Source organism: Antennarius striatus, chromosome 6 (assembly GCF_040054535.1).
Source record: "Antennarius striatus isolate MH-2024 chromosome 6, ASM4005453v1, whole genome shotgun sequence".
NCBI lineage: Eukaryota > Metazoa > Chordata > Actinopteri > Lophiiformes > Antennariidae > Antennarius > Antennarius striatus.
The window spans coordinates 10,287,187-10,302,727 of record NC_090781.1 but is presented as its reverse complement, the minus strand read 5'-3'; the positions used below and the strand labels follow the sequence as shown (position 1 = coordinate 10,302,727).

The window sequence follows — 15,541 nt, the reverse complement described above, 5'->3', positions numbered from 1 at the left end:
ACATCTCCCCAGGCCCCCGGAAAATCAAACCGAGCGAATTTGCATGAATACAAGCTGTCCCAGACATTCCAACATCCGCACAAAAACTAAAGACAACCCAGTCTATTTTTTGAAGAGCAATTTGAAGCTGGACTCCAGACACAGTTGGAGAGGTTTTCATACGACGCCTCAGTACCGACGAGAGGCTTTGACACCTTTACAAAATACTTTCTGCTTCTACGTTTCTGTGCCTGAAGATGCAAATACCTTCAGAGGATGTCTAATGGCAACTGTGCCACAGTTCACACAGGAGCTCTAGAGGCTCACAAGAAGAGGAATACAGATGAATGCCATCTGGCCAAAAGTTAGCTCAACAAATGTTATTTTTTTTAAAACCTAGCACAGAAGTCAGCCTGCCATCAGTGCTTCAAACATATCTCTCCCTCACGCTTGCATATGACATTTAAGTACTTATTGCTAGCAGTGAGCCTCTTGCTTCACCTTGATTGGTTACCAAGCCACTGTTGACTTCGTTGAACTAACCCAGAGTCTCGCTGACCATGTGTTCTTTCCCACTGGGTACCTGGCACAAGAAAATGTCTTTGACTCTCTGGTTAACACAAGCGATTGCTCAGCTATTCTGTGGAAACCAGCAGGATCATAAGAAAGTCTTTTCTTCTACGTTAATGTTAAATATACTGAATCATACCTTCAGCTCATCTGATAAGAATTTTCTAATTTGATTTGAACTGAATAACAGCTGCTGTGAAGAGTTTATAGTACCACAATGAAACACCTTGAAACACTTTGAAATTGTTTAACACAGAAGTACCCTGAACAAGGACTCTACATAGGTACGTTCAGTTTTCTTGTTTCAATCATAAAGCAGCTGATTCATTTAATAAACCATGGTGCTGCCTTTAATTCCACGTGCTGTCATCCGTCTCCCGACAGCCTGAGAGATTTGAGCTCAAATGTTGTGTGTCTATCAGTTACAATTCCCAAAAAAATGACCCAAAATCTGAGTCTGAGGTGTTTTAGAAGACGAGAATGTGACCAGAAATATGATTTTATGATCGCTCCTCTACAGCAAGTCACAACATCTCAATTTCTCCAATGGCCGATGGCGGTTCAAGTCATTAAAACCGTTTTGCATGTCAGTTGAGTCAAAGGAAACATTCAAACACACAGCCAAAAGCTTTTCCAGAGATCTTCGCAATAATTTCATGTACTTTCAGATGTCTACTTTTAAGAATATGTGTTTAGTGTGGTTTTATTCGTTTTATGCTATAAAAGTACGGTGAAATGTCATGACAACTGAGGCCTGCTACAGTGCTAACATGCTGCTCACATTATGCATCCTGTAGAGAGGCTACATTATTCTATACCCAATAATGGGCCATAAATTGAGATGCTATTTCAATGACCCGCTACACCCATTTCCTTTATCAAGCAATGTTGACAATAGTTGATAGTCAGTGCAACTTATTTCAATTTGATTTTGCTATTCCTCAGATGCACAATTAAAGGTGAGTCTAAACGTACATTTCTGTACTAACAATAAGATAAGATAGACCTTTATTAGTCCCACAGTGAGGAAATTTGCAGTGATTAAATGTAAGGATTTTAGACAGATAATGTCTAAAGAGAACCTGTTTTCTCCTTTCGTTTCACAAATTGATCTCTTCAGTATGTTTTACAACAAAATCCTGAATTAAAAAACGTTTCTATTTGTGTCCAATCATGATTCCTAATCTTAAACGTGTCTCTCCTGCATGAAGCAAAAGCGCAATCATCTCTCGGTTTGACAATGGAAACCCCGTCCAGCTAAACTTTCTGTAATTTTATAATTGTCAGATTAGGCTCAGATGTGTTCCACCATTTTGTTAGTGAGATATCTAATACAACAGGATGAGATCACATTAGCTCACAATAGTAAGCACTACACCAGCTGACATGCTTATCACTAGTTTCTGACATCTGAGGCAATACCAGTGAAGGTGCCCATGTTTCAGCTCATTTTAAAAAAAAACACTGCTTGTATGAATACTTTCATATTCTGGGAAAACTTCATATTTATTCTCATTATTTGATGTAGGTTAGCTTAGCTTAGCACATGACTCAAAAAACAAACTTTATTATTTTATTTTGTAATTTGTAATTATTTTTTTAATAATTATTTTGCATCGCATGTTGCATATTTAAAAAATATAATAATTCTGAATGTAGCACTACATAACAATTATATTTTTACTTTTTTTACATATATTGTGGACTTTTGTTATAGTACATTCCTGATTTGAATGGATTAAAAAAAATGTGTCAATGAGATATCGAAGATTTTCTCTGTGGATTTATGAAGATTAAGAGTCCTTCTAACCACCTCCTCCTATTTCCAGTTTTAATGCTAAGCTATGCTAATGTGCTTGTTGAAGTTTCCTGCGGAACGTACAGATACAAGACCGCCATTAATCTCCTCAGATAAAACTCAAAAAGAAATCAAACCAGCTCAACTTCCCCAAAATTGTCAAGCTTCTCCAAAGTTCTATCAACACTTCAGCAACATGATTTCTGAGCACAATGTGACTTCACTTCTCAGTGGTAACACCATCAGCGCTGAACTTCCATATGCTGCCACAGATTTTCTCAAATGAAAGAGTCTCTCTTCTTTCTAAGGATCACCTCTATTCGTAAATCAAACGAGTTTTGCTTCATTATTGGAGGACTTATTTCACGTTGTGCTTGACTTGGACTTGGCTGTCATGACAGGAGGAGCCAGAGCTCAGAGCAGACCAGTTCTGACTGGGTACGTGGGGGTCATTGAGAGCGTTTGCCAGGCGACAGCTTGGCACATGTCTCCCTCATCTGGACACGAGTGGAAAAGCAAGGTTAAGTAAGTACATGGGTCAATACGGAGGGCTGGGGGGGGGGTGGTGGGATAAGAAGAAAGGGGATATTGTGCTGTTGGTTTCATCTGGAATGAGTAATTTATTTATCCACTTAGATCAGCAGTAGGTGAGTCCTGCAGCCTGGAATGACTCGATGCATCAAACACAGCATTGGGATCACATTCATGTCCAATGTGGAATTCGTCATATGAATCCCATGCGTGGAGCAATGGGGGCTCTATCAAAGCAAGCATTTTATCTGACACGCAATGCATTATTTAGTTACTTTTCCATCTTGAGGGTTGAGACGGTCACACCCTCTCTGGAGAACTCAAATGAGACAGCTTCCTATGATCCAATGCACACATTTCCCTTCTTTCATCACAAGCGGGTGCGTTATTTTTTTCCAATTTGCTGGCGTTGCTGATCGCACAAAATGAGCCTCGTATAGCCACCACAACCCGGGCCTTTATCCCGGGAGCTGTATCAATGAAGCTCTGATCCATCATGATGGGCAGCAGCACAGACAGGTGAACGATTCAGCCTCACGTTTCAGAACGTTTGGAGAGAACTGTTGTCTCCCTATTATAACCAAGGGCTGAACTTTCACGTGACACATGATATATGCAGCCATTTGTTAGAATGAAATAGCCCTTACAGTTTATGACCTAACACCCCCCCCCCACACACACACACACACACACCCACCCACCCCAAAATGTCATGCGATTACAAACAGCAGCACGGAGACAGCAGAAACCATATTCCATGTGCGGCACAGAATATTTTGCACTTCAACTCACCTTGAGCGGCCGTTCCTCTGGTGCTGAATACACTTGCTATCAGAGTGGCCACATACCAAATCATAGTACTATTGCCGACCAGCTATTACCACGCAAAGTGCCCCGTTCGACCAATCTCTCATATTCGACCTTGCACCTTACGATCTCCTAACAAAAGCCCCTTCTCATATCCTATTTTCTTTCCTCGTGGCGTTTCCCTTCATCCCTTCCCTCCCCCGTCCTTCCATCCGCATCCTCTCCCGAAGAGACAGAGCACCTGCACCGCCGCGTTTGTAGTAGACGGAGCCCGTTTTTACGAGCGCATAGTGAAACCAAGTGTGAGAATCCAGCCACAGGTCCGCCTCTCCTGGCATCGGATTGGCTGCTGATGGAGGCTTTGGGGCGTGTATTGGTTCTCCGTACGGCCCCGCAATCCGAATGACAGCAGAGCTGGCCGTGCGCTGATTCAAGGTGAGTTGGAGCGTGCCATAGTAGTGGAACCGCAGTATCATGCGCATTGACAGCGAGACGTGTCCACGGCGTTAAATACCTGTCCTAAACTGGCCCCACGTGCACCATCATCACCCATCGTCACACACACACACACACACACACACACACACACACACGGAGTGGGGGTTTTTTTTTTTTTTTTTTGTCCCATCAATACCAGCGCCATCCAGCCAGCGATGCAGGTTTAGTGAATCTGCCATGGATGTCTTGTAGATGTAGATGTGAGGGGGGGGGGGTGGGGGGGAGACGAGGAGAAGGGGGGGGGGGCGCCGATGGATGTGACTCATCTGTCGCTCACCCATTGCCCTCGGCTGTTGTCATGTCATTCTCACCGACATGAAACTATTTTTCCATCGAGGTTGGCTTCATCTGATGGGTGTGGCGACAGATTCCGTTCCCCCTCTGTTTTTTTTTTGTTTTTTTTGTTTTTTGGGGGGTTTTTTCCTCGATGGCCGTGAGCGTGAGGATGCAGCTTCATCCACTGCGCACACATGGTTACCGCTGATAAGGCTGTCTCAGAATCACTCCCTCTGTTTTCATGCATGACCACAGTGTGTGTGCGTGCGTGTGCGTGTGTGTGTGTGCGTGTGTGTGTGTGTGTGTGTGTCGACACACCAGCCCAGATCACCGCTGCTACCAGAGGTGATCGAGGAAGATCGTCTCAGGACCATATTTTACACATCTTGGCACATTTTTGTCTCTGCAGACTGTCTCCCCCTCCCTTTCGTTTTGCGTGACTGTCATTTTCCTTTCTTAAATCAATCAGTTGCTAAAAATCCAAGAGATTTTTTTTTTTTTTTTGCAGACGTCTAAACACATTTGAACCTTTTCCCACTATTTGCCAGCAGCTGTTTAATTTTTTGACCATTGGCTGCAACGATTAATTTCTTCTGCTCATAAATGTTCATGCTTTTGTTCTCCGAATAAGGACCACAGCAGATACGTGCACGTTAAATATAGTAACATGTAGTAAAGTACACACATAAAATCACCATAGCTACGTTTTGAACGTGTCATAATTCAGTTGTTTGTGTGTTTTTATCTGATCCTTGATTCTTCGGATTCACGTTTGTTTTGTGAGTCATATCTGACACCAGTATGAAAAGATCAATGGCTTGGCATACTAATTAATAACAGAAAATATTACGTGTGCCAGTTCATTGTCAAAAATAATTAAATAAGGATGCATGGTTTCAGATCATGCACTGTTTGCTGTGGTAACAGCTCTGTGGTGACATCATCTTTATAGCTGAGGGTGAGAAGGGAAAAAACAAGGATTTGATTGGACATTTTTTTCCTTTCTCCTCATTGATTTTATTGTCCTTGCAATGATCCTCCATGTTTCATTTTGTCCACCGATGTTGACAAAATATTTGGTGTGAGCATGCTCAGCAGGAGAAAAGCCACGTGAAATGTGGCTGTTCACACTGTGTGCAACTCAGCAGGAATCAGTTCTCTATCTGATTTAGGACCATATACTCTATGAACATGATGTTAAAGATGTGATCTCAGCTCTTCACACTGTTTTTTTTGGGGGGGGGGAATTGAGATACATTTGAGAAGAAAATCAGATTTGTGAAAGTTTTCCTGCAGAATGAACAGAACTAATATCTCTGAGACTGGAGGGTGAACACCATTCATCCAGAAATGTTCTCTCCATGCTTGTGTTGTTGCTGTTAATCATGTTGCTCCAAAATAGATACCCTGTTCTGATGAGGCGACGCTGCAAGTAGATTGTTTTATTCACATATTTATCCAGACTATTTTGTCAATAGTTCAGTTGTAATATTTTAGTATGTCTCTAAATCCTAAGAATGAATCTGGTTATCAGACGGCTAACAGAATATGAAAGTCAGAAAAACAATAAGATATTAGTTCTGTGGTTATTTTTGTTTATTTGTCTGACTTAATTGTGATGTTGCGGCTGTTTCTTCAGCTATATACCTTTAGAAAGTGTTCAAATGAGTAAATGAGAAATGGAAGCATCACTCTGGTTGAAATTATCATGAGTCACCTGTGAATAAACAGTCCTTCCCTTCAAAGTGTTTCAAGTTAGAAAAAAAAGGTTGGGAACAACTATCCTTACACTGAATCGGCTTCATTCCCAGAGGACTAATGTTCAGATCCGGATGAGGTAACATCTGAGTCACACTCCTCAGCTCCCTCCCAGATGAGCCACGTAGAGAACTGTAAATGTGTCACTCTATAAGCTGGTATAGACAGGAGCTGAAAGCTGGGGGGAGAAAGCGGCTAACTAATTCATCTGAAGCGAGCGACATGACTATGAGCTACAGTCTGCAGAAGACTCAGCAGCTTATAAAACTATAGAATAATTCATGGATCCTATTTGTCACTGGGTGTGAGGTAGTTGTGCAGCTGTGTGACCTAACAGGATGTTTGAAAATCTACAGAGACGACCACATGGAGGAAATGCTCCTGCCACTGACCGAACCACTTACACGTGGAGCATCCATCAGATTCTCACAATGACTATCAGGGGGAGAGCACAGCATTGCACTCTGACTGTTGAATAGCAAAACAAGGTCATATTACCTAGACACCGTCCCTCTCACCTTAAGTTACAGAAGTGCTGACAACACACCAGGACCTATTCATTCAGTCGGATGAGTGAGTCTGTTTCCACAGCAACACACACCTGACACGACGGCATTGGTTTCAAACCACAGGAGAAATTATTTTTCCTGTATTGTATTTTTATTTTGTATTTTTCATAATAGGAGTTGATTTCCCGCAAGTCATGACAGATGAAAGATAAGTTGATCTCTCATGCAACCAAACTGTGGGTTTGCAGCTCCGTTAGGGGAGACGGGGTTTTACCTCAGGGCCAGGAGAGAGTCTGAAATTTTAAATATGGCAGGGAGCAGGAAACAACTTCAAGATGGTTTTGAACATAAAAGACTCATATCTATGGCTGCATGCATGCCTCTGCCTCTCATTCATCTGACAAACGATTCATCCCATTACTGGCTATTCCCTACACTTTTCTATGTTTGAAACTGTTACATGGATGGGCTGTAAAACACTCCTTAGATCTAGAACTACAAAAGAGATACATTTCTGTACCTGCTGTATTTTAGGACTATGTAACACAACAAAATTAAAAGATATTTTCCTTGTAGTACAGAACCTTAGTTTTAGGTTTATTGAAAGCATCATCCTCTCAGATTGTAACTGCTTTAATTACCTTTTGTTGTCTTTATATTTCATCCACTAACAGAGAAGCGCTTATTAAATATCAATACCAAAATGAGCTCTTGTAGCGGTCCCGTAGTCCCATTTCATGTAAATCCATACATTGCTGCAACTAATCGTGGACCCAAATGTTTCTAAAGCTCACATGCTTTAGCGACGGATATACATGGATGTGTACACTGACGGTCCCCTCCAGCATTCGTCAGCCTGCAGCTGAGCAAACCTGCCTGCACCAAACAAGGTGTTGTGCACGCCAGCTGCGTCACAGATGTTCTGTTGCACGTCTGTCTGTGGTGTTGCTGCAAGCTCTGTATGTCCTCGTGGTCTCTCACCATTTCTAGAACTCTGGTTCTAATTCATTCTTTTGGCCAGCAGTGGTCAGCAGTGTTTTACACAAGAGGCAACACACGCTTCAGTTATTTTTGTTTTCTTACTTTTGGTCCATTTTAGGTGATGTTAATGTCTATTTAGTGATGTCATTTTGATGAGATGAGATTCAAGAAAAGATCCTCATGTTTAAGGCAGTGCTGTTGAAGGGAATGAATACATTTCAGATGACATGAGTGAGATTAAAAAAAAAAAAACCTGTAGTCTGTGTGTATAAGAATGTGTTTGGCTGCTATCAAAATGAGGAACCACTTGTATTGTATCATAATTGTATAATATGAGATGCCAGTGACAATTTAAGGCACTGAAACTTGTCAAACTAGACATTGAAAAATTAGTTTGTGATTCTGTTTGTTTCTTGTTCCAATGAGAATTGGAAAGGTTGTTTTATCAACCTGATGTAATTGCTTGTTTATAAGATACCACAAAACTTTAGCAAAAGATATTGATGAAACTGTTTGTAAGACTGGATTTGGGCCTAAAAACAAAACTACTAAGTTTTGAGGATGACTTGTGAACAGATGCTGATTCTGGACAGGTTTTCACTTCCTTAATCATTGTAAGATAAAGCGTATTTTAACATTTTGCTCTTATCATCAAAAATCCCACCAGGCTAGACAAAATAAAAATATTCAGCTGTGGACAACTCTTGAAGTTCCATCTCTAAGAGTAATTGGTTTCAGAAGGGGATCAAAACAGATATTTCGAGGGTGGGAATAATCCTTGGGTCAGATATGTCAACAGAGAGAAGAGAACACATGACATCCATCCCTCCATCCATTTTCTGCCCCTTCATCCGCCGCAGCAGGGTCACGGAGAACACATGACAATTGCATGAATACGTAGGGGAGAAGATTCAGTCACAGTTATTCAGATGAATTTTTTGCTGATAACTCATAAACGTATGATTCCTGGTACTATTTCTAGTTCTCCAGGGTCAGTAAATCATTTTCGAAGTGAAAAGCGACATCATCATGATGACATCACTACTGTTGGTGACGCTATGACAAAACAAGGGATGAACACCTCATTCAATGAAGATGTGAGGATTATGCACACACACAAACACACACACACACACACACACACACACACACACACACACACACACACACACACACACACACACACACACAAGTATGACCATTTCTAACCCGTGTTAATGGGTTTTGTTTCTGAAACTAATTTCCAATCATTCAGATTTGAGTGACTGTAGTGTTGCTGGTGAAATGTGCTCTCTGGGTGCTTCCTGTACTTTAGAATTGTTACTTTTCAATTTTATTATGTTGAAATAATATTCAATAAACACTGTCCTTCAAAGGACAACACTTTTCTTGGCCCTCTGTTCTTATACTGCATTTGCAAGTGTCCCAGATGCAAAAAATCTGGCTCTGTTGCAGTCAAATAATGTCTATTGATTTCTCTCTGACTATTTTCACACCGATTCAGCTCTCTCTTTTAAAGTGCTGCACCAGACATTAACTCAATGCTCAAACACGAGGTTGAGTCGAATTTAGCTGGAAGTTAAATGCATGGCTGCAGTGGCTTCACATATTTCACTACAGGTGAAACATTACCACCAGAAATAGTTTCCATTATTGGTTCAATGCATCCAGTTATTAATATTTCAGGCAACAGGAGCATGGAAGTGAAAATGAAGCAGAAAACCTCAACCTAAAGGTGCCTGCTATCTTTTATCACACTGATGTCATCACATTCCTCCTGTAGAATCAGGGTGCTTTTCAGCTCGCTTGTGAAAACTATTAATACCACAGTGCTAATTGAGCTGTAGCATCGCTTTCTGCTCTACTTTTTTTTTTTTTTAAATGTCCTAAATAGCTTCTGACTGTCATTTAGCCTCTCTGAAACTCCGTAGGCAGCATCTTGTATGCAAAGAGAAAACATGAAAACACGTCTATTTATAGTTTTAAATCATGGTGGCTGAGCGATGGAGGAGTTACACTGAAGATATGTTTCAGAGTAATGAGAAAACCAAGCAGCTCCAAATGAAGAGTGGGCTGCCATCCCACACGATGAAGACTGCACCAGTCTATGAGGAGGAGGATTACAGCAGGGGACATGCTAATGACTGATTGTGTAAAATGATTTACACCCTATTCATGTCATGTGACATTTATGGTGGTCAGATTTTTGTTTTATATCTGTCTCTTTACTTTAACTGATCAAATAAACAGGATCATAACATCATGAAAATTCCATATACCACAAACTTTCAATCAAATTTCTAGTGAGTGAGGAGAAACTTTCTTTGGTGAATCAGCCGATCAGCCAGCTTCTCCAACGTGATTAATACGGAGGTTGGACTGTTTCTGGGAGAGAGTTACTCTCTGATTACCTGCTAACAGCTGTACTCAGTGATTATGTTAACTCACTCACAGCCTGATTTAGTTCTACAGTAATCACACTTAAATGTCTCTGCCTCCAAAATCACAAAGCAAAGGAAAAGATGAGCAGCTCCAAAATGAGCCTTGAAAGCAGGACTTACACAATCGTATAAAATAGATACATGCGGTATGCGTGAGGCTGAAGTGTATGGTCGATGGCTCATGCCAAATTAATTACAGTACTTTAAGCTCCTTTTCCAATAAATCCACTATTTCCTCTACTTGTTTGCAAGTTTTGCTTTGGGGACACGTTGACCCCACCTGCACCTCCTCAGCTAAAAGTGACTCAGCACAGATTTATGAGAACAACAGGCTCTACATGGATTTGGACTGATTGTTGGCAGACAGTTAATGTCTATCTGGACCTGACAGGTTGACTTTTACTGACTGTTGACCAATTTCTTTGAAGTGGTTTCACAACATGAAATTGGGTTATAAAAAGGTAGGTTTTTCAATTTTGAAAAAGGATGTGCAACTCAAGATTTATGTTTAAATATTTGTCCTAATTGAAAGCATAATTTAAATATACTGTATACAAGGAAAGTTAAACTGTAAAAAAACTTAAGTGTGATCAACAAAATATTCTCTTAGTATCCATAGTGATATTGTTATTATGGAGCAAAGTAGCCCCTGTTTTAATAAGTGTCATATACTTGCAGTATTTTTACAATAGAGGCAATATAACGTACAGTATAATGTAGTTCATGTGATCTAATATAAACTATTTGATATACCTAAATGAATGAGCTGCAGCTTTCTAAACGTTTTAGTACGACAGGCAAAAACGACATTTCAATAATCCAGCCTGCTGGCAACATCATGATGAATCCTGTATGACAAAGGGTTTCTATTTGTAAATTCTGAATCCTTCCTGCTAACTAGCTGGGAAATGTTTCAACTTACAGTGCTTAATTATTGCAGACAAAAGTTTTAGCTTCCTTCAATAAGGTAGGGCTTGATGACCTCAATCCCACCTCAATGGAAGAATGTCCAAGTCAATTCTTTCTCCGTCACTCAACCACCACGACATAAAACTTTTTCTCTCCTTCTTTCCCATCAGACCACTATATGGGAATTTTAGAGCCACCTCTCTATCTGAACCTAAGCTGCTTCTTAAAATCCCTCTCCTGCTCTGAGAAGCCCAGCTGGCACTCGCCGGCTGCAGCTTTTTAATGAAAGCTGCAGCCGAATGTGTGTCAGTCACAATCTTCACGATGGAGAATAAAACTATAAAGACCAGAAACAGAAAGTAGCATGCACGTATTTTACATTGGGGTGCAGGAAACAGCTAAAATGTTGAATAATGGCGCTAGTAATCTCATAGAGAGGAACAATAAGTTGCAGAGGGAAGGAAATGTCTTTAAAAGAGCATTTATCAAACTAAGATGTGGTTCAGGGTCCTAACAACATCCAAGCTTTAGTTCAATGTTCACATATAGTTATATTTACGGTATGACCAATATACATCTAATTTAGCATTAGGGCCTTTTGGAATCACAAGTCACAACCAAATCCATTTTAAATTGTTATATCTGTCACGTAAATGTTGTTTATTGTGGAGCACAGAAGGCCAGAAATCCAGCCAATGTTGTGAAAATATTTTACAATAAAGAATATGTTAAAACTTGTGTTTTAAGTTTGCAAAGTCATGTTGTCACACCATGTGTTCATCATTTTCCCTACCATTTTGAATTTAGACAAGAAAGTTATTGCAGAACTCTCTGCAGTAACAAAAACAAACTGCAAAAATACTGATTGAATCCAGAAGGTCAGCATTAGGAAAAAGAGACTGAAAGATAACTTAAGAGAAGAAAATCCTTTTTTAATTTTTAGGCATTTGAGTGTCTTATATTCAGTCAACATGGTTGAAGTGTATAATAAGCATGTAGACGTGCAATGTTTTCATAAACAGTACATTATATCCTGCAAGAATCATGTTCTTTATGTCTGTACTAGTAAAACTAGAAACTAACAATTCCTGGAGTGCAGAGACAATATCTTGATTAACTTTAAATGTCAATTCTTATTGAAAAAAATATGTGAACCATTATTCGTTAGCTTAGTGCCACATTATAAATGAGCATTATAAATCTCTTTCGTGTGAAATAAATTTGCCATAGATTTTGCATAAAAATACGTGGTGATATTCGTTCATATCCTGTACTTATTTCAGCACCGAGCATCTCACGCAGCTCACAGGAGCTTCAGCTTCGGCTTCAGACTCAATAGATGAGTGGATATTAAATCTGAAAGCAACTGTGGTGAAATCTTCATATATCTAAAGATATACAGCCAGTGAAACAGTCACTCGCTCAATCAAGGCCAGTGTAACACAGGAAATGAAAGCGTAATTTCATAAGTGATATAACTCACTATGTTGCAATGGCGTCACCAACCTCATTGAACAATTTTTTTTTTCCTGCATGAAAACATCCAAACTCAACCTTGAGATTGTTCTCAGAAAAGAAAAAAGCAATTAACTTATTATGTTTTACTAGTATTACTGTGCAGTCGTGTTTCTTTGAGAATCAGGAATAAGAACTGCCAAGAGGGGCCCTGAAACAGAGGACAGGACGATTGCCTAGCAACACCGATCAACAAGGCAATCAGAGACTGCAACATCCCGCGACACCCTGAATTCAACATCTTACCCTGACATACACATTTTTGTGTCTCTGGCTTCCTGAAAATGTTGCTTTTTGTTTTGTGACTATATATCATCAGGTTTTAGATATTTGTACCTAAAAAAGTATACAGTGTGCAGTTATTCCTCGCAGTTAATGCGTTCCAAGAACCACACACGATAAACGAATTTGAGTGATGAGTGATGAAATATTTGTTTTATCATTTACTGTAACTTAAACGTTTATGAACCCTCCCCATACTGATACTAAACCACCTTCTATCTGTGTGACCCACACTCTTATCGACTGTGTCTCACGGAAGTCTGAGACTAACAGAACGTAGCGCACTTCCGCCAAGAGAATGCGTGTACAATAACTAGAAATTGTATTCTGGCATAATACAATCACAATGCATTAATTATATGTCTACTCCTTATAAAATTATAGATTTACTTAAGAACTAAATGACAACATATAACATGAATGCAGTGAGGTTCATGGCTGGTGAGGCACTGACTTTACTTCTACATGAAGTCTGTGCGCAGCTCCTTCTGAACAAAAGTGTCGAAAAATATGTAATCTTCCATTTTTATAGTAAGGCAAGGCGAGCGGAAAAAACGAATGGCTGCACTTGACTTGCTGAGTATAGATTGTAGCTTGCTGTCAGTTATTCTGCGGCAGAGGAGTCCCAAGAAGAATCTCTGGGATCACCAGCGCCCCCTATCATGAGGCAGGAGAACTGCGTGCCTCACTTCGTGCCTTTTCCCAGCGGTTTCAGGACCGCTCAACTCAAGAAAGACTTTACGCACATGCAGTTATTGAAAAGAAAAACACATTGTGTTATTAAATTATATACATTAGCTAAACTATGGAAATTTAGCTCATATAGCAAAAGTGTTTGAACATTTTAATAGCGACATATAGAGAGATAGCATTACGGTCTCACTGTATAGCATAGCACAGCAAGCCGAATCATTGTGCAATCAATGATGAGGCTCAGCTGGCTGGTGCCTCACCGCAGATCTCTGCTCAGTATTTCAGCGGTAAATGTGAAAATTCTGCGATTTTGGTGATGTTCAACTTAAATAACTTTATAATACACATCACTGGATAAATATAACCGTTTAATTTATTTTTTGAATTTTCCTTGTTTTTTTTCTTTCATGATGGCAGGTGAGGCCGTGTCTCACCTGCCTCCCCTGACCGCACATCACTCCATGAATATCATTGTTAATATTGCATAAAAAGCTGCTGTTGTCTGATGTCTGGTGCCCTCCTGGTTATAATATTGTCCGGTTTTATGCTGCCACCTGCTGTTTAATTAATAGAACTACATTTAAAGTCGCTATAACTTAAATTCGAGTGACGTTAATAATAATAATAATAATAATAATAATAATAATAATAATAATAATAATAATAATAATAATAATAATAATAATAATAATAATAATAATAATAATAATAATAATAAACCTTTACTGTCCCACAGTGGGGAAATTTGTGATCAGACACAGACCAGATTACTGAGGCTTCAGTAGGTTATACTGTCGATTGCCAAATACCTGTTCATTTCCTCATTTATGTTGTTGTTTTCAAACAACAAATTATACCGTGATGTTTGTTCTGATAATAGGTTGATAATGAGGAAAGTTCCAAAGGACTGTGGAGATCGATAAGTGATGATCCATCTCGATCCCTGATCCCTTTGTAATAATTATATATAATATCTACGTTGTTAGTTTTATCAGGCAGCATCATTTTGACAGCTAGATTTTGACTTTCTCTGATTCAGACCTTTTAATTTATTTGTCTTGTTTGAAGGAGCCAAAAACAAAATGGAAAACTAGCCTAGTTGTAATCACAAATTGTCATATGACATATTCAGTCTTAAGATTATACTGCATATACAGAGTATTTGGACTCAAGCATAATAATTTTCTTGTGGTTTGATCACCTCTCTCCAAAGCAAAAAAAAAAAAAAAAATCTCCCAGAGAGAATTCATTTATTGGTAACAGTGTGCATGTGACTGTATATACATGTACTATATGATCAGTAAATGACCATTGCCTTACAAAATTCACTTATTCTTTCAACTCATTTAAACATGAAAACAAAAACGGTCCCACATCATGTTTAGAGGTGTGATAAATCTGGGAAATTACCCTCAATACTGACTATTAATTTCTGGTCCTAGTTCTTAATTTCTGAATTTCAGCCTTATGAAAATGAATACATGTACTTCCCAGGGGAAAATTATACCTAATATTCTACTACAATTTTTGGGCAGCTTTACTTTAAGAACATTTCTTAAAAAATAGCTACAAATTATTATTTGGTTAATTGGAAGGTGTATCGATGCTGGTGTAGACTGTTATTCATTCAGGTCAGGTTGATTCTTGAAGGTGTATTGAGACTTGTGTATCGGTTATTTAGCGTTACATCATACACAAAAACATTTCATGGCTCCAGTCTCGTGGATTTACTACTACTAATCACTTGAATAACACAACAACTAACATTTTGAAGATGTTAGTCTGAATCTGGGTAATTTGTGATGGGTAAAACTTTTTTTTTTTACAGTGAGCCTATCCGCACTTTTAGCATCCTTAACACTAAACTCAGACTCAGGATTTTCTTCGAGAGTGTTCTGTGATGAAGTGATAACGTTTTGTACCTACATAGTTGGATAAATCCCTAGAACTTTGTGGGCGGAGTACCCATTTGGCTCCGCCCAGCGCCTGTCAGA

The 15,541-nt window shown here is 39.3% G+C and overlaps 1 protein-coding gene across 1 annotated transcript in view; it reads right to left on the bottom strand.

Moving 5' to 3' along the window:
• Positions 1 to 3,876, bottom strand: part of igsf9ba (immunoglobulin superfamily, member 9Ba) — a 64,151-nt gene extending 60,275 nt beyond the window's left edge. Inside the window, exon 1 of the mRNA XM_068318181.1 lies at positions 3,671 to 3,876. Coding sequence (XP_068174282.1) covers positions 3,671 to 3,734 — 64 coding nt within the window. The 5' untranslated portion in view covers positions 3,735 to 3,876. The remainder of the gene's footprint in view (positions 1 to 3,670) is intronic.
• Between the last annotated feature and the right edge of the window lie 11,665 nt (positions 3,877 to 15,541).